The 24,330-nt window shown below is 35.5% G+C and overlaps 1 protein-coding gene and 1 pseudogene across 1 annotated transcript; one reads left to right on the top strand and one right to left on the bottom strand.

The window, feature by feature from the left end:
- Positions 1–16,273: 16,273 nt before the first annotated feature.
- Positions 16,274–16,962, bottom strand: LOC115695401 (uncharacterized). Its single transcript, XM_030622465.1, has 3 exons — positions 16,672–16,962; positions 16,546–16,583; positions 16,274–16,451 (listed from the first exon to the last, which is right to left on the bottom strand). The coding sequence occupies exons 1-3, from the start codon at positions 16,960–16,962 to the stop codon at positions 16,274–16,276; spliced, it is 507 nt and encodes a 168-aa protein (XP_030478325.1).
- A 98-nt stretch (positions 16,963–17,060) lies between these two features.
- Positions 17,061–19,445, top strand: LOC115695400 (uncharacterized; annotated as a pseudogene).
- The last annotated feature ends 4,885 nt before the right edge of the window (positions 19,446–24,330 follow it).

Genomic DNA, 24,330 nt, shown 5'->3' with positions numbered 1-24,330 from the left:
TGAATGTGATCTTCGAGGAAGTTTGTCCGAGATATGGCGAGATGGAGCCTAAGCTCTCTCAGTCGATTCAGTCCCAGTCCTTGGCTCAACCTTGCTTTGACTCCACTACTTCAAACTTGACGGATCATGTGTGTTTGCAATCGGATGCCTCTGTGATACTCTCTAATGCAGGGTTAGCAGCAGTAATAATTAGGGGGACGAGTTGGAAGAGATGTGGATTAGTACTGACTGTGAGAAGGTCTCGAGTGTCTTGGAAGGAGAAATGCTTGCCATTCTAATGGCTTTGGGACTTGCAAAGAAGAGGGGCTTCCTGAAAATTCTTATCCAAACGAACTCGAAATTGGAGGCACAGGCTTTGACTGAGGGATCCTATCCTTTGGCTTGGGGTACTTATCCTGTGTTTCATGCTTGTTTAAAGTTATGTGAATGTTTTGAGTCTGTCAAATTTTTGCATATTTCTCGAGTGAACAATCGTGTTGCGGATGCTTTGGCTGTTTGGGCTAGATGCTCGAAAGCTCATGTGGAAGGTTGTCTAAGGGATGTAGCCCCCTTTGCCAGTTAGCTTTTTAAATAAAATCTCTAATTATCAAAAAAAAAAAAAAATGGAAGCAATAATAAAAAGGAATAAAAAAAATAAAGCTATAAAATGTTAAATTATGTACGTGTGGGCACATACACACTGACAGGCTGAGGCAACCATCAATGCCAATATCATGGTCATTATGTAGATAGAAACCATTCCAATCTAATTTATTTATTAAAAATTAGCTATTCAATTATAATCAAATTAGATTTAATATTAAAAGTTAAATTTTCTAATTAAATTAGATCTATTGGATATTAATTTTAGAATCTAATTAAAAATTAATTCAATCTAATTACATTTAATATATACAGTAAAAGATTATCTATATTTATTTATGTATAATAAAAAATATTAAAAAGTAAAAAATATATAATTTGGTTATATTAATATTTGATGTTCGTTTTTTTTAGGTTGAATTTGTAATGTTGGTTGTTTTTTTTTATAATGTTTTGTTTTATTTTATTATTGGTAGTGTTATTTTACTTATTTTAAATTTATAGTTGCATTAAACTTGTAAAGAAAATAAATTTATAGAGTATTAAACTAAAATAAAAGGTGCTATTTAGTTTACATGTATTTTTCTTCGTTTTTAAGTTGATATTAAAAATTAAGAGTGTAATTAAATATCTAATTGAAAAATTAATATAATCCAATTTCTGATTATTAGATTTTGATGTCTAGTTAGATTGGATCGAATAATAATTTTGTAGATCTAGTTACTAATTAGATTTGATCGAATTAAGAGAAAAATGTTAAATTAGATTGAATTTCCAACTCTAATCACTACAAAAAGAATTAATATTTTACAAGTATTGTTATAGAAAACATCCAAAAAAAATAATATAAAAATAAATACTAAAAAATATTTGTAGTATTTAATATCTTCTACAATATTATATATTATATTATAATTATTAGACAACTAAATATTAAATCTCATATAATTTAATAATATAATAATTTTTATAAAATATCATTAACTAATCACAAATATTATTTCTATAACACTAATAATAAGTTGTAGCAATATAAACTTTGTATAGTATTTCTTTAGAGGGAATAAGTTTTTTATAGACATCTAAAAAAGTACTTTTAAAATTGAAAAATATTATGCACCACAATAAAGAGGTCTGAATTTTTTTGAAAAATATACCAAACACATTAAATGCATCTGCAAAAGCATCATAAGCTTTTGGTGGGTACTTCCTTCAATAATTGTAGAAAGATCAATTATTATCATTCAAAAAAACAAAAAAAAAAATAAATAAAAATAATTGTAGAAAGATATTTGAAAAATTAATAAAAAAAATTGTGTGAAAGAAAATTTTATTTTTTTCAACATTATTTAAGTATAAAAACGAATCATAAGTTACATGATTTCTTCCCATATTAAAAGTGTTTTAATAGTGTTGCGAAAATTATTAATTACTACGCAAGTGCACGCAATCAAGTAGTATACTAACGCAAGTAAAGTCGAACCACAGGAAATTAGATTAATTACTACTAAACTATACTTATAATTCTATTTGGCAAATCAAAAGTATTTATGATTTAAAAATAATGAAAGTAATTTAGAAAACTTAAATAACACAATTGAAAGTTTAGCAAGATGAGATAATAGGGAGGAGAATCCTGTTGTTGTTTACCCAATTGTTAATGCCTAATTGCTATCCCATTCTTTAAGTGAATGTGTAACACCCTAACTAGCATATGCGTATTACGTGATTTTTAAACATACTGTGCAGCTCGTTGAAAATCAACGAGGTTTATGGAAAACGTGATTAATTAAATTTTTTGCTTTTTAATTAAACTTATAAAATATTTATACAAAATACTCGGGATCCCGATTACAAAACCATTTACAAAAGTTTACTGTCTATACAAAATACTTGTCGCCTAGCGACTAATTACAAAAATAGCCTTGCTGTCCCGATGATCGTACGCTCTAGGCCTAACTGCCCCGACATATACAATCTTCACCGGCTCGCTCTCACGGTCCATCAGCCTTAGCCTTGCCCTTACCTACACGTAAACATAGCACTGTGAGTCGACAGACTCAGTAAGAAAAGCATAATAATAAACATACATAAATCCCGGTCATGATCAGACGCCCATACCCCTGACCATAACCCTAACTGCCGTGTCCAACACGATACTGAGTCCTGAACGTTCATAGGGACGGTACTATTGACAAGTAACAACCTATACTCGGTCGAACTGGTCATACTCCAGCTGCTAGTCATACTCTAGCCTGTACCGATGTGTTACAGTATCAGTCTATACTCGGTCGAACTGGTCATACTCCAGCTGCTAGTCATACTCTAGCCTGTACCGATGTGATACGTCAAATAGTACAGAACCGCCAACCTAAGTATCAGCCTATACTCGTCACACTGGTCATACTCCAGCTGCTAGTCATACTCTAGCCTGTGCCGATGTGATACAGTGTCAGCCTATACTCGGTCAAACTGGTCATACTCCAGCTGCTAGTCATACTCCAGCCTGTACCGATGTGACACAGTCGGATAGTTTGAAGCCAACATACATATCTAATGTAATCTAACAGGCTTCCTAACATGCACGCTAAACATGTAATCTATATATGCATATTGTTATACTAATCTTACCTAAATTCCGAATTCAGGTGTGCCGGTCAACCTGACTGGAACTAACTGTGCGGCGGATTACAGGCTCCTAAACCATAAAAATCACAACACTATAAGTGATACGCTAAATCACTTCCCGGGGACTTAAACTAGGAACTAAAAGTTTCCCTATCGATAAAAAGCATGGCAATACCCCAAATAACATAAAAACGAGGAAATCTAGGGTTTCTGAAAATCACCCAACCGGCAGACCGGTTGTCCAACCGGAATTCCGGTTCTGGAAATTTTCAAAACCCATCCGGAATTCCGGATGCACAACCGGAATTCCGGTTCCTCGCAGGAAATTTTAAAAAATTCACACAATGCTCAAAACCAATCCAAACAATACCAAAACATCCAGACCTGTTCTAAATGACCCAAATAACATTTCTAAAGCAACAATGCAACCTAGAAAGTACAAAATTGAAAATCACCATGTGAGCTCCAAGCTTTGAGTTCAAACTCAAACTTGGCTAAAGCTCACTTACAAGCCTCAAAACTAGATTAAAACTACAGAAAGAGCACTAAAGGGGTATTTTGGAAATTTCTAAATTCCCGGCCATTCCCGACATTCCCAATGTCTAATAAACCGTCCCAATCTACTAACATACTAAGTTGTGATTTTACTGAGCCAAACACCGAGTTCCATGTTACCGAGCACAGGAAATGCAAACTTATGAAAACTACTAAATGACATAAAATGCATTTCAGAATTCAATAATAACAGTATAAATAATTATTTAAATAGCTATAAATAACTTGCATAATTAAACATGATTAACTGCTAATTTCCAAATTAAACTAAGCGGTCTTTACAACTATTCCCCCCTTAAAAGGATTTCGTCCCCGAAATCTAACCTGAATAACTCTGAATATTGAGCTCTCATATCTGACTCTAGCTCCCAGGTGGCTTCCTCCTCCTTGCTGTTTCTCCAGAGAACTTTGACCAATGCAATGGTCTTATTCCGAAGGACTTTATCCTTTCTATCCAGGATCTGCACTGGCTGTTCTTCGTATGACATATCCGTCGTTAGCTTCTAGGCTCTCATAACTGAGTATATGAGAGGGATCTGAAACGTATTTTCTCAACATCGAGACATGGAATACGTTGTGAACTGCTGATAAAGCTGGAGGCAATGCTAACCGGTATGCCACTTGACCTATCTTCTCAAGAATCTCAAAAGGTCCTGTAAATCTAGGGCATAACTTGCCTCTTTTCCCGAAACGTTTGATCCCCTTCATTGGAGACTTTGTAAAAACACATGGTCCCCTACTTGGAACTCAACATCTCTGGGTCTCGGATCTGCATAACTTTTCTGTCTACTCTGCGAGGCAAGCATTCTCGCTTTTATTTTCTCTATTGCCTCATTGGTCCGCTGTACTGACTCCGGACCTAAGTATTTCCTCTCCCCTGTCTCATCCCAGTGGATAGGAGATCTACATTTCCTCCCGTATAACAGTTCATAGGGAGCCATCCCTATCGTACTCTGATAACTGTTGTTGTAAGAAAATTCTATCAACGGTAGATATTTATTCCAAGAGCCTTCGAAATCCATAACACAGGCTCGTAACATGTCCTCCAATATCTGAATTGTCCTTTCGGACTGACCATCTGTCTGAGGATGGAATGCTGTACTAAATTTCAGTTTTGTACCCATTGCTCGTTGCAAACTCTGCCAAAACTTGGAGGTGAACTTCGGATCCCTATCCGAAACTATAGACTTCGGTACCCCGTGAAGTCTTACAATCTCTCTAACATACAATTCTGCCAACTGATCCACTGTAAATGTTGTTCTAACAGGCAGAAAATGAGCAGATTTCGTGAATCGATCCACCACTACCCAGATGGAATCAAACAAGCCCGTGGTTCTAGGTAACCCGACCACAAAATCCATCGTGATATCTTCCCACTTCCATTCAGGTAGGGTTAGAGGCTGCAACAACCCTGCTGGTCTCTGATGTTCAGCCTTAATCTGCTGACAAGTGAGGCATCTCGATACGAATTCTACCAAATTCTTCTTCATACCGCTCCACCAGAAGTACGGTTTAAGATCTTGGTACATCTTAGTGGTGCCGGGATGCAGAGAATAAGGGGTAGAATGAGTGTAATGACCGCTCTAGTAATTTTTGATTAGTAAAGGCAATTAGCACTAATTTTATTATTTTATTATTATTTGTGAATTAATTTAATTGTGGACCCCAATATTTAGAAATAAATATTAAAGTTATAATTTCTCAATTCCGGAGATTTTATTAAACTCTAGGGGTATTAAACTCTAGGCGACAACAGAAAATGCGATGGATGGCTAGATTGATCACATGGGTAAGTTTAGAACCTTATTTCATAGTGGGAAATATTTTAGAGAAAATAAATTATCGAGTTTGAGCGGGGTATGGGATTTGACCATTTTACCCCTAGTTTGGTGGAATATCTAAGTTGTAAATAGGAGGGCATTTTAGTCTTTTTCCTTTGGTGAAAGATAGGTGGCAGCCTTAAGAAGTGACACCTAGCGTTTTATTTCAGCAAATAATTAGCTTGGTTAACTCATTTATCTCATTTTGGGAATTAAAAGAAAAACATCAAAATTGAAGAACTCTTTCTTCTCTTCTCTCTCTCTTCGAAGGCAGCAAGAACAAGGGGAAGGGGCTAGGATTTCTTTGGATTTTTCAGCAAGGATTCAAGCTATTGCTAGTGAGGTAAAGCCCTAGACTATTGGTTATTGATTTTCAAGCTTTTAAAGTTAGGTTGAAATGGTGTTTTGGAGTAATAGGAGTTGTTAAGGTTTGAATTGCCTAGGGTTCGAATTTTAGGGTCTTGTTGAGTTGATTCTAAGTCCTAGCTGTTGGTTTTAATTGGTATTGATGGTTTTATGCAAATTTAAGTTTAGAGTTCAAAGCTTTAAGCTTTAATGGCAAGTGGAGATTTGTTGTTTTATTCTGTGAAATACTGCCTGGATTTTATTGTTTATGCATTGAATAGGTGCTCTGGAAGGTTTCATGGCAATTGGTGGAAGATTGAGCAACAAATGAAAAGTTTGGGGAATACTGGTGCAAACCGGCTAGCCGGTTTGCAGTGCCACAAAAACCGGCTAGCCGGTTTTGGCAGGGTTCCCCAGGCCTTTCATTTTCTCAATTTTTGCCATTTCGATGCCTCGGTTGGGTGTTTCCCCATTTCCAGAGTTAGAATAACCCATTAAGAGTATAACAGAACCTAGGGTTTTGGTTTTGGGTTTCTCGGGATTAGGGTTTTTATCATGTGACTTACCCCGTCTCAAAATGTGATTAGGGCATCCATCTAGCACGAGAATTCCGTTCAAGTGGGCCAGCACACTTGAATTCGGAAAGCAGGTAAGAACTGAATATAATATGTGATGTGATTATCTGAATGTATGTATATGTGTTTGTATATGCATGCTTAGATTATGTTTCGCACTACGAACACTTGTATGAATATGTTACAGAGTGCATTGGTACAGTGAGTATTGTTGTTGTGAGTACGATACAGTGATACCAACACGGGCATGGGAAGGTGCTAAGGTGTGTGGTATATCACTCAGTGGTACTTAGGGTACGGAATAAACCCTACCAACACTCGTACAGTGAGGTACGATGTGTATGTGGTATAGTGGTTGTACCCTAGTGTTGAACGTTCATACTCATCTGTTAAGCTCTGTAAATAGGTGTATGGCGCCTATTTATAGGTCGGAAATTATATGATATGTTATATGCATTTCTTACTGAGTCTGTTGACTCACAGTTTCTGCTTCCTTGTGTAGGTAAAGGAAAGGCGAAGGCTGAACATGAATGAACCTGAGCTCGGGTGAGATTGTACATGTCAAGTGGCGCGACCTGGAGTGTTCGGTCTTGGGACATCTGGGAGTTGTATTTTGAAAGTCGTTGTGCGACCTATAAATATGTGTATTTTGGAATGTATAGTTTAAAAAGTAAATTTTACAAAGTTTAAAACGGGATCCCGACACTTGTAAATATTTTATTATATTACAAAGTTTAGTATTTAATGCAAAAGTTTTAATTTGACACGTTTTTCGAGAAATTTCTTTGATTAGCAAAGATTGCACAATAATTGAAAAAGCACTGTAGCGTGCCTTAGCATTAGGGCGTTACAATGAGCCTCCTCAAAGATCTCATCCCTGAATTCCACACTACTCGGAACACAAACCCTAGCTTTATACAGAAGCATTCCGTTGTCTGACGCTGAGAAATCCTTGGCTTGACTAGCCAAAACCTCATCTCTGATCTTCACTAACTCTGGATCAGTCATCTGAGCGGCTTTAATTCTTTCCAACAGATCTGATTGCAGCGTCAAGTTGTGAAGCTGACCTACCATAAACTCAATGCTGGATCTAACCATATCCTCTGCTAGCTGAGGTGAGATTTGAACCATGCTAGCTACCTGCCCGGGACCCTTCCTGCTCAGGGCATCGGCCACTACATTGGCCTTCCCAGGGTGATAGAGAATCTCACAGTCGTAATCTTTCACTAATTCCAACCAACGCCTCTGTCTCATGTTCAAATCTTTCTGAGTAAAGAAATAGTTGAGACTTTTATGGTCGGTATAGATTTCACACCTTTCTCCATAAAGGTAATGCCGCCAGATCTTCAATGCAAAAACCACCGCGGCCAACTCTAGATCATGAGTCGGGTATCGCTGTTCATAATCCTTTAACTGACGGGAGGCATAAGCGATGACCCGATCGGCTTTCATCAGCACACACCCCAGACCCTGTCTGGATGCATCGCAATAAACTACGAATTTCTCGTTGTCTGAAGGCAAAGCTAGCACTGGAGCGGTAATAAATCTTTGTTTTAGCTCCTGAAAACTAGCTTCGCACTTGTCTGACCAGACAAACCGTTGATTCTTCTTTGTAAGCTCGGTCAAGGGTGTTGAAATTTTTAAAAACCCTTCCACGAACCTACGATAGTACCCAGCTAAGCCCAAGAAGCTTCTAATCTTTGTCACTGTCTTCGGTCTCGGCCAATCCCTGACGGATTCGATCTTCCTGGGATCCACCTTGATCCCATCTTTACTAACAATGTGCCCTAAGAAGGACACCTGATATAGCCAGAATACACATTTCTTGAACTTGGCATAAAGCTTGTGTTCCCGAAGCCGTTGCAATACCATCTGAAGATGTAACTCATGCTCCTCTTCTGACTGAGAGTACACGAGGATGTCGTCGATAAACACAATCACACAGATATCGAGGAAATCCTTGAATACTCTATTCCTCAAATCCATAAATGCTACAGGAGCATTGGTTAGTCCAAACGGCATAACCAGAAATTCATAATGTCCATACCTAGTACGGAAAGCCGTCTTCGGAATGTCCTCCTCTCGGATTTTCAACTGATGATAACCTGAGCGGAGATCAATCTTAGAAAAGACCGTCTTCCCCTGAAGCTGATCGAACAGATCATCGATCCTAGGTAATGGATATTTATTCTTCACTGTTAGCTTGTTCAATTCTCTGTAATCGATGCACATCCTCATAGTTCCATCTTTCTTCTTGACGAATAAAACCGGGGCTCCCGAGGGTGACACACTAGGCCGAATAAACCCGATGTCAAGCAACCCCTGGAGCTGAATCTTTAACTCCTTAAGTTCAGCTGGAGCCATCCTATACGGGGCTTTGGAAACCGGTTCCACCCCTGGTGCCAAATCTATTATGAAGTCAATCTCCCACTGAGGTGGTAACCCTGGAAGTTCTTCGGGAAAAAGATCGAGAAATTCCCGAACCACTCTGATATCCTCTGGCCGAATGGTATCTGGCCGTGTGGTGTCCATCACCACGGCCAGAAACCCTAAGCATCCACCATGCAGTAATTCTGTAGCTGACAAGGCCGAAATCATCGGGATCCGAGATCCTCGAACTGAACCAACAAACACAAATGGTTCATCACTTTCTGGTTGGAAGATCACCGTCTTCCTCTTGCAATCAATACTAGCCGAATATTTCGATAGGAAATCCATTCCTAAAATAATAGGGTTCCAAACCCTGATTCATATCTATCATACGGTCTATTCTGATCGGCATCTATCCAGCGAGACCCACTCTCTACCATCTATTCTGATCGGCATAGACCTAATCCACCTTTTGGAGATAACTAACTCTCCGCCAGGTAATAGGGTTCCAAACCCTGATTCATATCTATCATACGGTCTATCCAATTTACTAAAGATTCTGGCTGCCACATAAGAATGTGTAGCCCCAGAATCAAACAGCACTGAGTAATACGAGTTATTAACCGAAAGCTGACCTGTTACAACTGAAGGGCTGGCATCTAAATCAGCATGAGTGATGGCGAACACCCTAGCTGAAGTGGGTCTCGCTGGAGCTCTCGGTGCCTCTGATCGAAGCTGGGGACAATCCCTCTTGAAGTGTCCGGGCATGCCACAATGAAAGCATCCCGGACCCTTGCACTCACTCTGATGGTGCCTTTTGCAGCTAGGGCACTCAGGATAAGAAAACCGGGTCTCTGCACCACTATGACGGCTACCTCTACTCTGGTTCCCCCGGAAACTCTTGTTTTGACTCGAGCCACCGGATGCAGTGGATGTTCTCCTCTTCTGGTCCATGGCCGAACCACTACTCCCCCTGCTAAAGCCTGATGCAGGAGGGGTAGGAGTCCCGCCACTCGCTGGAGTACTAGCTGACTCCGACATACATCCAATTGCACCCTCAGCTCGCAGTGCCTTCTCCACCATCTCAGCATAGGTGGTCTTGTCATCAGTGGTGATCATCAAGTCGTGTTTAATCTTCACATTTAACCCATCAAGATACTTCTCCTTTTTGCTGAAGTCAGTTGGCACTATTCCCGAGGCTAACCTCGCCAACCGGTCGAACTGAGTAGTATACTCTGTCACGCTCATATTCTCCCGCTGGGTTAGGTGGGTGAACTCTTTCCTCTTGGCGCTTCTGACCCCCTCGTTATAATACTTGGCGTTGAAGAGTTCCTGGAACCTTTCCCAGGTCATGGTGGTGACGTCATGGATCTGAGACACCATATCCCACCAGACAAGAGCGTCTTCCTGGAACTGGAAGGTGGCACACACCACTCTGTCATTCCCGGTGACACCCATAAAATTCAGAATTCTAGTGATCACCGTTAGCCACTGTTCGACCCTCATCACATCTGGACCTCCCAGAAAGACCGGAGGTGCTTGCTTCCGAAACCTTTCATACAAAGGTTCCATTCTGTTAGCCGCTACTACCAATTCGGCCTGAGCAGCAGGGGCGGGTGCCACTGGAACTTCCGGCACAGGCACTGCAGGAGCCCCCTGCTTCCTCAATCTCTGAATTTCTAGATCTTGCTCTTCAATTCTGGCTTGCATTTCAGCAAACCTAACTTCCCAATTCTGGGCTCCCTGATCGGCTTGGGCAGCCTGGGCAGCCTGTGGCGGGTTCTCATCACCCCGACCACGAGCCCTGCCCCAGGGACCTCTACCTCGGCCCCTAGCTTGCGGGGGAAACTGAGCTCCCTTTCTCTGATTCGACCCTACTGAATTGCCCTGGCTCCTGGTAGTCCGCCTGGCGTCCATCTAGTCGGAACCGCCTGAGAAACCAAGAGTTGGCATATCAGGTCATGTTCAAGGAGAGCTTATTAATGCCGCTTAATTTGGAAATTAAAAACGAAACATGCGCCTATTCTACTATCAGGCTACTAACATGCTTCCTATCAGGCTTTTCTTAATTTAAAATAAATAATAAGCGACTAAAGCAATAAAAGCTTACTGAACCGTAGAACGAGCTAACTGCTGATGATGATTGTACATGTCGTGACGATCTTCAGAAGACAACCTGGCGGCTCTGATACCAAATTGTAACACCGTAACTAGCATAGGCGTATTACGTGATTTTTAAACATACTGTGCAGCTCATTGCTAATCAACGAGGTTTTATGGAAAACGTGATTAATTAAAATTTTTGCTTTTTAATTAAACTTATAAAATATTTATACAAAATACTCGGGATCCCGATTACAAAACCATTAACAAAAGTTTACTGTCTATACAAAATATTTGTCGCCTAGCGACTAATTACAAAAATAGCCTTGTTGTCCTGATGATCGTACGCTCCAGGCCTAACCGCCCCAACATGTACAATCTTCACCGGCTCGCTCTCACGGTCCATCAGCCTTAGCCTTGCCCTTACCTACACGTAAACATAGCACTGTGAGTCGACCATAACCCTAACTGCCGTGTCCAACACGATACTGAGTCTTGAACGTTCATAGGGACAGTACTATTGACAAGTAACAGCCTATACTCGGTCGAACTGGTCATACTCCAGCTCCTAGTCATACTCTAGCCTGTACCGATGTGTTACAGTATCAGCCTATACTCGGTCGAACTGGTCATACTCCAGCTGCTAGTCATACTCTAGCCTATACCGATGTGATACATCAAATAGTACGGAACCACAAACCTAAGTATCAGCCTATACTCGGCACACTAGTCATACTCCAGCTGCTAGTCATACTCTAGCCTGTGCCGATGTGATACAGTGTCAGCCTATACTCGGTCAAACTGGTCATACTTTAGCTGCTAGTCATACTCTAGCCTGTACCGATGTGACACAGTCGGATGGTTCGAAGCCAACATACATATCTAATGTAATCTAACAGGCTTCCTAACATGCACGCTAAACATGTAATCTATATATGCATACTGTTATACTAATCTTACCTCAATTCCGAATTCAGGTGTGCCGGTCAACCTGACTGGAACTAACTGCGCGGCGGATTATAGGCTCCTAAACCATAAAAATCACAACACTATAAGTGATACGCTAAATCACTTCCCGGGGACTTAAATTAGGAACTAAAAGTTTCCCTATCGATAAAAAGCATGGCAATACCCCAAATAACATAAAAACGAGGAAATCTAGGGTTTCTGAAAATCACCCAACCGGCAGACCGGTTGTCCAACCGGAATTCCGGTTCTGGAAATTTTCAAAACCCATCCGGAATTCCGAACGCACAACCGGAATTCCGGTTCCTCCCAGTAAATTTTCAAAAATTCACACAATGCTCAAAACCAATCCAAACAATACCAAAACATCCAGACCTGTTCTAAATGACCCAAATAACATTTCTAAAGCAACAATACAGCCCAGAAAGCACAGAATTGAAAATCACCATGTGAGCTCCAAGCTTTGAGTTCAGACTCAAACTTGGCTAAAGCTCACTTACAAGCCTCAAAACTAGATTAAAACTACATAAAGAGCACTAAAGGGGTATTTTGGAAATTTCTAAATTCACGGCCATTCCCGACATTCCCAATGTCTAATAAATCGTCCCAATCTACTAACATACTAAGTTGTGATTTTACTGAGCCAAACACTGAGTTCCATGTTACCGAGCATCGGAAATGCAAACTTATGAAAACTACTAAATGACATAAAATGCATTTCAGAATTCAATAATAACAGTATAAATAATTATTTAAATAGCTATAAATAATTTTCATAATTAAACATGATTAACTGCTAATTTCTAAATTAAACTAAGCAGTCTTTACAGAATGACAGATTATAAATTAACCTAGCTCTTTTCAGATCTTCTAAGTTCTAAATCACATGTTCTCTAATTAATCTCTTAATTAAACTAACATGAAATCAGCATTAAGCAATAATCTACTTGTCACATAAGTCATGTGAATACTCTCGTTTCACATAGAACGTCGATGATCCAATTTTAGCATTCTCAATTCTCACTTTTTTCAGATTTTGAATTGAGATCATACAACATGCAGAAGGTAATCAAGCTTATACATGAAATTAAACACAAATAAAGATAATTTCACAAACTAGAATGGAGGAATGGCAATTATGCATTAACTAGGCAAAAACATTAAACAACATTCATCATCCTCCCTAAATGGAAAATTTAGTTCAGAAATAAATCCATAACCATTCCTATAACAATATTCAGCATAGATAAATTGAAAAGGAATAGAGAAAGAAACTGTTGGTGGAATGACTCTGGATCTTCACTTTTATTTTCTCTGCTCTTCTTGCCTCTTTCTGCTGTGTTTTAGGGTTCCAAATCGCCTCCCCTGACTTCCAATAGCAGTTTTCTATTTATATCTAATTTTTAGGGTTCGTCGGACAAAAATACCCCTGACCGTACGGACGCTCGCCGCGGCCAGATCGATGCTCAAAAATCCCATTCTGTAACTTTCATATGGCCGCGGCGAGGGTGTATCTCACCGCGGCGACTGTAGCCTCAAAATCCTGCCTATCTGCTTCGTGATCTAGCTGCGGCCAAGCTGTATCTAGCTGCGGCCAGATATGCATACTTCTTCAAAATGGTGTTTTTCTTGGCTCAACTCGTCTTTTATTGGAATATTTTTGCATCCCGAGACCTCTATTATTCCAAATAACCTGAAAACATAGAAAACAAGCATAATTCTATCCCAACACAGTGAAAAACGCACATAAAATCGATCTAAAATATATGCTAAAAATAGCCTAACAAATAGTATCTATATTAAATTTGGACTATTTTATCTTTATTATTTAATTTTATGATAAATAATTTATTTTGTCTTTATTATTATAATTTTTATCTTATCTCACTATTGTAAAAATCTTTTAATAGGAGTGATGTTTGTAAAGATATAATTTTATCTTACTATTACAAAAATCTTTTAATGGGATGATGTTTGTAAAAATAAATATAGCTTTTAATTTAATATTGTGTTATTTTTAAAGACAAATATATCTCTATTTACACCTATACTTTTACCACTATCTCTTATGTCATCAATTATTTATTTAAAAAGTCAACATATTAAAACTTTGTAGATAATTTTACAATTATCTTATAGTATTAATATTTATAGATAATTACATTCTTACATAATAATTCACACTCTTATTATTTATTTATATTTATATCTTTGTTTACAATTCTTATATTTTTTTTCTTTCTTTCTTTTGGACTACTTAGCCCTTTTCATTTATTCGATTTTTTTAAAATTTTTATCCACATTGTTTATCTCAATCATATAATACATTAAAGAGAAATGAGTGGTGTATCTTATTTATTACGTGTTAATATCTTATAATAAAATATTATGTTTCATATAATTTATTATAATATTTTTTTAAAAATATTACTAATTTATTGTAAAGTAAGACGTTTAAAAAGTGATAGATACTACTAGTGACAAATAACAATGTTCTACATTAAAGAATGGTAGTGCCTAACAGTTTTTAGAGGTTGCAACCAACGATTCGCTAGCGATATTCCCTAAAAACTATTATATTAAATTATATAAGACTCTTAATTACACCAATAGCAATATGATATCTAAGAGGGTACTAAGCACCAATAATATTTTTTAGCATTTCTCTAAAAAAATGTGATGCCGTCATCATCATCTTTTGCTCATGTGACATTTTATGTGCGTAATTAATTAAATACTTTTAAATGAGTTAATTAAATAATTAACCCATTTTTAAATAAATAAATAAATTTATAAATAGAGTTGACACCAGCCACCACATGTTGACATAGCACTTCCATCAATTTTTCTATTTTATTGTTTAAAATACATCACTAAAATTTTACTTTCTTTATTTTACATCACACTTTTACATTACACCATATATCACCTTTTTTAATTTTTCTTTACAAGATTTAAATATTATATCTTATTAATATATTTTATTTATTTTATATAAAAAAAATATAATAATACAACACACATATGTAAAAAAAATTAAATAACAATAATAAAATATTTTTAGCTTAATAAATAGTAATCTCTATATTTAGCCAAGCATTATTCATCGAGCTAAAAATATGCATAATAGCTAGCTCACTTGATGAAAGTTCAAAATTATAGCTTTTTCTTTATAATTTGAAGATTGAGCTACTTTAGCTCATCTACTAGAGCAGCTCCAAGGAGACTACATATATGCTATATGTCGTGTATATGTCTTCCAAGGACGTTGCATTTCTTGCAGTATTTTGTGGTCTATGCCGTGCACTATTGTCACGACATAGTTTTTTTTATATATATAATTTAGTTAATATTTATATATATATTTATATTATTGTATTTGTAAAATCATGAATTATTTTTTAGAAAATTTTACAATGCACATTTTCAAAAGTGATGTACGAATCTACTCTTATTTATTTTGGCACCCGACATGCATTTTTAGTCTATTTTTTATATAGTAGGGTATATTATAATTATTTAATACATCTTGTAAAATTTTGAAAAATTTAGAAAAATTTAATACGCCGAAAATAATGCACTTCTTTAAAAGTGACACACTGATATACTCCTACCTGTTTCGGCATTCGGGAGACTTGTTAGTCTTTTTTTTATGGTCGTATAAATTATAGTTATTTAATACATCCTGCAAAATTTTGAAAAATTTAAAAAAATTTGACACGCTAAAAATAAAATTAAGACTTTTTGTCGCGTGACTCTTTTGTCGCATAGTCAATAGTACATAATAAAAATATTACAAACTTAAACATACATTTAAAATTAAAATTAAATACACCAAACACATTAAACGGAAAAGTAATAACACATATATGAACCTTCAAAGTAAAATGAGATGCAACAATTCAATAATGTGGAAGACTATTTCTTGATCCACCGAGATAGTCATAATACGGACTATAAACTTGTGAGTCATTTTCAGCTCTTTCACCTTGATCTTGAGATCGTTGATCTTCATGATCTTCAACGCCATGTCCCAAATATTGAGATGCTCGATATTGTGGCCCCTCATATTATGATCCCATTATTTAGATCCCTGATTTTGAGATTCCTCAGATTGAGATCCTTCTCTTTGTTCTCCAATTTCGGATGTTTGTGTCATTTCTTTGTAAATTCGTCTTTTTTTGCTTTGAATGTACTTATAAAACTCTGGATTGGATATAGAATTCAAATCCGTGAATAATTTTTTTTTCATCAGCCTTTTGTTACTCTTTTCAATAACTTTAATGAATTCTCTATTTTGTTCCATTAGTTTGTTGAATTGGTCATTACCTAATTGTTTTCCTTTACTTTTTTCACACCACATGGTCTTTCTGTTGGATAAGTATTCATTTCCTCATTATTCATGTTTAGATCAAATGAATTCATACCAGTGGATGCCGATGTAGGAGACTCAAAATTGTGAGACGATGATTTGGATGAAGTGAAACTAGGACCTTCGTGTTGGAATCTACGTGGTGCATTGATGTTTTCATCATTTGAAAAACTTTTGAATACCTTTGAGGGTGTGCCACACATGATCAAATTTAAAGCATTTATCGTACTTTTTTATCTTAGGCTTATCACATCTTCGCTTGAATAACTGTTGCAATATAAATTAAGTAATAACGTCAATAAAAATAGAAAAATAAGATACTAATAATAAATAAATTATAATAACAAACACTTACACTGTCTTCTGCTAAAGCACCACTTAGATTTTTATTTTCAATTTGGTTGATACATCCCCTTAATTTTGCAACTTCACTATTCAAAGTAGATATTTGAGTTTGCAAAGATCTTACTGGTCGAGGTTTATTACTAAATTTTCTATCTTTGTGGTACTCTGATTCAACTATTGCCCAAAAATTATTACCTGTTTGGTTTCTTCCTATGATTGGATCTTGAGAAATGTCAACATAGACACGACACAAGTGCACATCTTCTTCTACTGAGTAAGAAGAACCGCGAATGGAAGACATTTTTAAAGAAAATATAGCTATTTAGAAAATATGTTGAATAGATGTGATCAAATTGAATGAGAAGTGTGAGATTATATAAGGAAGGAAAATACACTGCAATGGTTGAGATCGTGGTGAAATAATTTCAGCGGCCAAGATTAAACTACCAGATTTTTCTTATCTTTTAATTTTGGAATCAGAAGATAAGGATGTGATGTGACAACACACTGCAATGATTAAGATCGTGGTGAAATAATTTTAGAGGCCAAGATTAAATCGCGAGATTTCTTATCTTTTAATTTTAGAATCAGAAGATAAGGATGTGATGTGACAATACACTGGAACTGTTGAGATCGTGGTGAAATAATTTCAACGGCCAAGATTAAACCGTGAGATTTCTTATCTTTTAATTTTGGAATAAGAAGATAAGGATGTGATGTGACAAGACACTGCAACGGTTGAGATTGTGGTGAAATAATTTTAGCAGCCAAGATTAAACCACGAGATTTCTTATCTTTTAATTTTGGAATCAGAAGATAAGGATGTGATGTGACAACACACTACAACGGTTGAGATCGTGGTGAAATAATTTCAGCAGCCAAGATTAAACTGCGAGATTTTTTATCTTTTAATTTTGGAATCAAAAGATAAGGATGTGATTGTACAACACACTACAACCGTTGAGATTGTGGTGAAATAATTTCAGCAGCCAAGATTAAACCGTGAGATTTCTTATCTTTTAATTTTGGAATTAGAAGATAAGGATGTGATGTGACAAGACACTGCAACGGTTGAGATCGTGGTGAAATAATTTTAGCGGTCAAGATTAAACACAATATTTGTTATCTTTTAATTTTGGAATCAGAAGATAAGGATGTGATGTGACAACACACTGCAACAGTTGAGATCGTGGTGAAATAATTTCAGCGGTCAAGATTAAATTGCGAGATTTCTTATCTCTTAGTTTTGGAATCAGAAGATAAGGATGTGATGTGACAACACAGTACAACGGTTGAGATCGTGGTGAAATAATTTCAGCGGCCAAGATTAAACCGTGAGATTTCTTATCTTTTAATTTTGGAATTAGAAGATAAGGATATGATGTGACAACATACTGCAACGCTTGAGATCGTGGTGAAATAATTTTAGCGGCCAAGATTAAACCGCGAGATTTTTCTTATCTTTTAATTTTTGAATCAGAAGATAAGAATGTTTACACTATAAAATATGGATATGATACATGATATGAGGTACACCAAAAATATATACAGTTTAACTTTGAAAAAAATATGAATTCTTATCCTAGTAGTTCATCTTATTTATCACCATCTTCTTCAAATGATGAATATTATGATGATATAGAAATGCAAGTGGTAGGTTAAATAACTTATAACAATAATTTTTGTATCGCTCAACACCAAAAAAATCAAAGCTCACGTCGGAACTTGATTCCTGGTCATATAGTTATTAACTGTGACTGGGAAAATGCTGATCGTAATCTTTTCAACGACTATTTTACAGAGAATCCTTGATTTACCGATTTGATATGTTGCTGAAGATTTCGAATGGGTCGTCCTTTGTTCCTTGGTATTTTGGATGCTATACAAAGACATGACAATTACTTCCTCCAACGAAGGGATAGAATTGGAAAACTCGAGTTATCAGGCTTTCAAAAAGTAACAGCTATATTTCGAATGCTAGCATACGGTATGCCGGCAGATGCTACCTATGAATACATCAAAATAGGAGAATCTACAACTTTAGAAAGCTTGAAGCGATTTTGTCGTGCTGTTGTTGAGGTGTTTGGAGTCGACTATCTCCGATCACCCAACACTTATGATGTTGCAAGACTACTCCACATTGGTGAACGTCGAGGTTTTCTAAAAATGTTGGAAAGTTTAGATTGTATGCATTAGAAATGGAAAAATTGTCCAACTGATTGGGGAGGACAAGATGCCGGTCGTAGTGGGTCCCTGGCTATTATTCTTGAAGCAGTAGCTGACTATGATCTCTGGATATGGCATGCATCTTTTGGCTTACCAGGATATAATAATGACATTAATGTGTTGGAGGCATCCCATCTTTTTACTAATCTTGCTCAAGGTATTGCTCCACCTGCTAATTATATTATTAAAGGAAAAGAGTACAATATGGGTTTTTAATTAGCCGATGGTATATATCCAAAATGGTCCACTCTTGTTCAAACTATCCATGATCCACGTGGTCCGAAAAAGAAACTATTTGAAATGAAACAAGAAGCATGTAGAAAAGATGCTAAACGTGCATTTAGAGTATTGCAATCTAGATTTGCAATTATTGCTGGATCGACACGTCTTTGGAATAAAACAGTTTTACATGATATAATGACTTCATGTATTATTATGGATAATATGATAATATAAGATGAACGTGATCTAAATGCACCAATTGAAGAGAGTGTCGAAGTGCCAAGTCCAGAAGTTGAGATGGTAGAAGATGATAATGCTCGGTTTCAAGAATTTTAGCCAGACATTGAAAAATTAAAGATAAAGAAGCTCACATTGAGCTTCGAAATGCATTAATCGAACACTTGTGGGACAAATATGGTAACTCACAAAACTAATATAATTTAATCAATTACAAGTGTGTGTTTCAGGTTTGATTTAATTTAATGTAATTTCTTTCATCATGAATGTATTGTTGGTTCTCTAGTAATGTAATATTTATGTTATTGCAATATGATATTTTAATTTATGAAATTTTGCCGATTTTACAGTATTATTATCTTTAATCTAATTGGTTATTTAAATTATTAGTTAAATAAAATAATTGTGGTAATTTTTGCTTATTAATATGATATTATTTTTTTATTTTATTAAAAATTAATATAATAATAAAGAATATTTTTTTAGTGTAATTTTTGGTGTTGTGGTTGCAGTGGAAATACTTTTTGACGCTAAATTTGGTGATAGTGTAACTGTTGGGTTTTGTGCCCTAAATAAAACACATTTCAATATAATCAGATTTACTAATTAATAAAGATCAGAAATCATTTTATGTTGCATGGTTCACATGATTTATTTCATGATTATAAATTCTATTAGGTCCAGAACATATGTATTTGTTCATGATTATAGTATTGTCAGCACAGTGGAATATAATCATGATTATATGTTCAAAAGTTTAATTCCCTGATTTGTCAGTTCACTCGATTTAGACTGGCATGATAATTAGCGATAGGTATACTTACACCTTGGATAAGTGTTATGTCCTTTCCAGGGTATTGGCAAAGTTTACCAATACCAGATATATGGAGTATACATTGGATGGGACCGATATTGAACTTTGATTAGATATGATAAATTTAACGTAATATCTATTCAATTCAATATCACCTAGTTGATCCTAGATCAAATGATCTTAATCCTAACATGATTAGGTTCGATCTCAAGAGTGTTATTCGTGTTCTTTGATTTGTTAGTTAAGCCTACTTTTTGGTCAGGGTGATACGTACATTTTGGGAACACGGTAGTACAATTGAGTGGGAGCGCTAAACATAGATATGGAATCTATAGCTTCTATAGGTATTTAGAAGTGAAACGATGATTTCCTTCGAGCTTGCTAAATAGAGATAAATGATTGAGATCTCATTTTAGTGATTATATTAATTCACTAAAATATCATTTATAGGTGGTCAAGTGTTTTAAGGATAAAATACATTAAAAGGGTATAACGGTAATTCTATCCCTATGCAATGTAGATCATCTATAGAGGATCATTGATTATTGGGATTATAACAATGGATAATTAATAGCGTATCTATATCGTGGAACATATAGAGCGTTCTATGTAACTGAGAGTGAAATTCCAAGGTCTATGGTGGATGCAATGAGGAATTAACAAGTTAGTGAATTTACTTGGTAAATTCTTAATCTGCTTATTGGAAGCTCGGTTATATAGGCCCATGGTCCCCATACTAGTTGAGACAAACTGCTTGTAAGACTCAGTTAATTGATTTTAGTTAATCAATTATAATTTTAAAATTAGACTATGTCTAGTTTATGAATTTTTCACAATGTTATGGTTTTATTGTGAAGAAATAGTGTTTTGGGGTTTATTTGTTAATTGAGAGACTTTATGGAGTCTAATTAATAAATATTATAAATGACAATTTTATTTAATAATTATTTTAATTATTAAGTAAATAGTTTTGGCATTTATAGGTTTGAATTGGAAAATATGGTATTATTGAAAAGAAGAATAAGTGGTTAAAATAAAGTGGCAAAATTAAAACTATAGATTGGCCCTTTGAAGTGTATGGCCAACAGGTTATTTTTGCCCAATATTTTATTCTTTTTTAATCTACATAATTCAACCCTAACCCTATTGAAGAATAGTATAAAAGGAAGGCTATGGTCTCTTCATCCAAACTAATGCCTCAAAAGCTAAAAACCTAGATGCATGAGACCTCTTCCTTCTTCTTTGTTCTTCAATTCGAAACCTATAGCCTTTCTTCACTAAATAATTTCAGCCATTAGTGATTGAGTAAGTGCTCACACACATCAAGTTGGTCCTCAATCATAGTATGTAACACTGTGAAGAATCCAATCAACAAGAAGGAGAGAAAGAGATCCAGGTTCAGATCTTGATAATACTCTACTACAGAAAGGAATCAAGGGCAAGAGATCTAAACGGAAGGAGTCATTATATTCCGCTGCAATCAATGTAAGGTTTCTTAAACTTTATATGTGTTTATTTACATTATTTTAGAAATTCATATTAGGATGTTAATGAAATATACTTGTTAGTAAATATAGATCCTGATAAAACAATTCCAACAGTAACACCAAATTTGGTGTTTTCTTGGGGATGCTCTAAGGAGCGCTCACTATTATTGCACTAAAAAAACTCATTGATGCTAAAATAGATAAGGAGATCTACTATAACACTCTTTAAGGGGGGTGTACTAAAAATTTTCTAAGTTTTGAATTTTGTTTAATATTTTTTTTAAATGATTAGAGGTTGAAATTTAATAGTAGTATATATCGCAGGAAACCTTCATAGTGCACTCCTAAAAATGGTGCACCGTTGCACATTCTACTATTTCACAATTAGAAGAGCTTTTTAGTCCATTTTTTTCGTGGTGTGTATGTTGTAGTTAGTTAAAATATCCTATAAAATTTTGATAAAATTTAAAATAATTTAATGTATAAAAAGTGATATTTAAACAGTCTATAATGCACACTTTTAGAGTTTGTCCTTACTCTTGTATCTTTAATATATTGATAAAATATATTTTATAATATCCATTACAATTAAGATATAAAAATTAAATTATATAAATTTTTACAATTATTTATAAAAAAAAAAAAAACTAATCAAAATATAAATAAAATAGAACAAAGAGAGCTAGGCACCTGCAAATGCACGTGCGCTAACCTCTTCTAATATTAAAATTTTTACAAAATTTTGTTATATTTCAAATTTAAATTTGAATAAAGTTTAATTTTAATAAATTAGATGCGCTTAAAAAGTTGTTTAAGAAAGTCTAAAGCTTTGTACAAGAAAATACTTTTGAGCTAGTTCGGTACGTCATATTGTATTATTTTATTGTTGGATTATATTGTATTGTATTAGTATTATTTAATAAAATACTATGTTATTGACTTGTATTAGTTGTGTAAAGTTATAATATAGTTTCAATAAACTTGATCCTAAAGCTGACTACAGGTCGGGTACGGGTTCGGGTCTAGGTCCAATCCGATTCTTGGGTCGGGTCCCGGTCTAGGGTCCAGTTTAGATTCGGGATCCAGGGTCCAAAACGAGTCTGGGTTCCGGTCCCAGGTCCGGTCTTGGGTGTGATTTCGGGTGCGGGTCTGGGTTTGGGGTCTGAGTTTGGGTCCCAAGTCTCGGGTCTGGGTTTGGGTACAGGTCCTATGTCCGGGTCCGAGTTCGAGTCTGGGTCTGGTGTTCGGTCTGGGTCCGGTTCGGGTCCCGGGTTCAGTCCCAAGTCAAGATCTATGCCTGGGTCTTCGATTCGGGGTCTGGGTTCGGGTCAATTCCGTGTCCAATCCCTGGTTCGGTCCAAGTTCGGGGTCCAGATTTTGGTCCTGGGTTCAGTCATGGTGCGGGTCGGGTCTCAGATCTAGGTCCAGTCCTAGGTCCTAGTCCCAAGTCTTGGTCTCAGGTCCTGTCCCGGGACCGGTCCAAGGTTCAGTCCGGGTCCAGGTTGGATCTTGGGTTTGGGTCTAGGTTCATGTTTGGGTCTAGATCCAGGTTCTTTGTAAATATTAAAATATAATCTAATATTGACCATTTGTTATATATTAAATAATACAACATACATTGTATTAATTTTTTTTTCATAATAATTAATACAATACATTGCTTTATCTAAACATAGTGTTATATATTATTTAATACAACATGATCCTTATAAGGCCTACCAAGCGAGCCTTATAAGTACATATGTGTATATATAAAGATTACAAAAATTAGACACCGCTCAAAGCGCGACTTAGTTCTGATCCTTAATTTTTATATATAATTGCGTGTGAACTATTGTTAGATAACATATAATATAATTTAAAGCTTAACTTATTAATTGTAGAATTTTTTTTGCGGCTAAACCCTCTTAACTATCATTTTACTTGTACTTAACCTTTCAAGCTCAAATTTTAGTGGTAAAACCCTCCAAACTACTGAAATATTATCAAATTTAAGGTGACATCTATTTTCACAGTTAACTACCAACATAGACTACTTATGTGTACACTTTTGTACACGTGTGACGTGTATATTGGTACACTTAATATTATTAAAAAATTATAAAAGAATATTTCAAAATTTATATATTTTTTTTTATTTTTTTATCATTTTATTTAATTTTAAAATAAATTTTGAAATAATAGTATTTTGAGTATTAATATAAATGTGCCACGTGTACAAGAGTGTATATATAAGCAGTCTATATTGGCAGTTAACCGGATGACACCTTAGATTTGCTAACAGTTTAGTAGATTAGAAGGTTTTATCACTAAAATTTAAACTTAGAGGATTAAGTGCAAGTAAAACGATAGTTGAAAAGGTTTAGCTACAAAAAATCTCTTAATTGTAATTGAAAAATGAAAAAAATGGAGCCTAAATCAAAACATGTATAAGAAAACAGATGACCTATTGAATAAAATTAGGCTGGCTCTATAATTCAAGTATAAAATGTTGCAATGACACATTCTATATTTTATATGCTACAATAAGACAAATATTGTTTCAAAATACAGTCAGAACTGAACTCTTTTTGAATAAAATGCAAGGATATATATTAATAAAACTAAAAAGACGAGTTATACCTCCTGATCGCTACACAAATGGTTCCTTGAGATGGAAAAAAAATCAACCATTCCAGTAACA

The sequence above is a fragment of the Cannabis sativa genome, chromosome 6 (assembly GCF_029168945.1).
Source record: "Cannabis sativa cultivar Pink pepper isolate KNU-18-1 chromosome 6, ASM2916894v1, whole genome shotgun sequence".
In the NCBI taxonomy this organism is placed as follows: Eukaryota; Viridiplantae; Streptophyta; class Magnoliopsida; order Rosales; family Cannabaceae; genus Cannabis; species Cannabis sativa.
The sequence above is the reverse complement of the archived record's forward strand: the minus strand, read 5'-3'. Positions and strand labels throughout refer to the sequence as shown.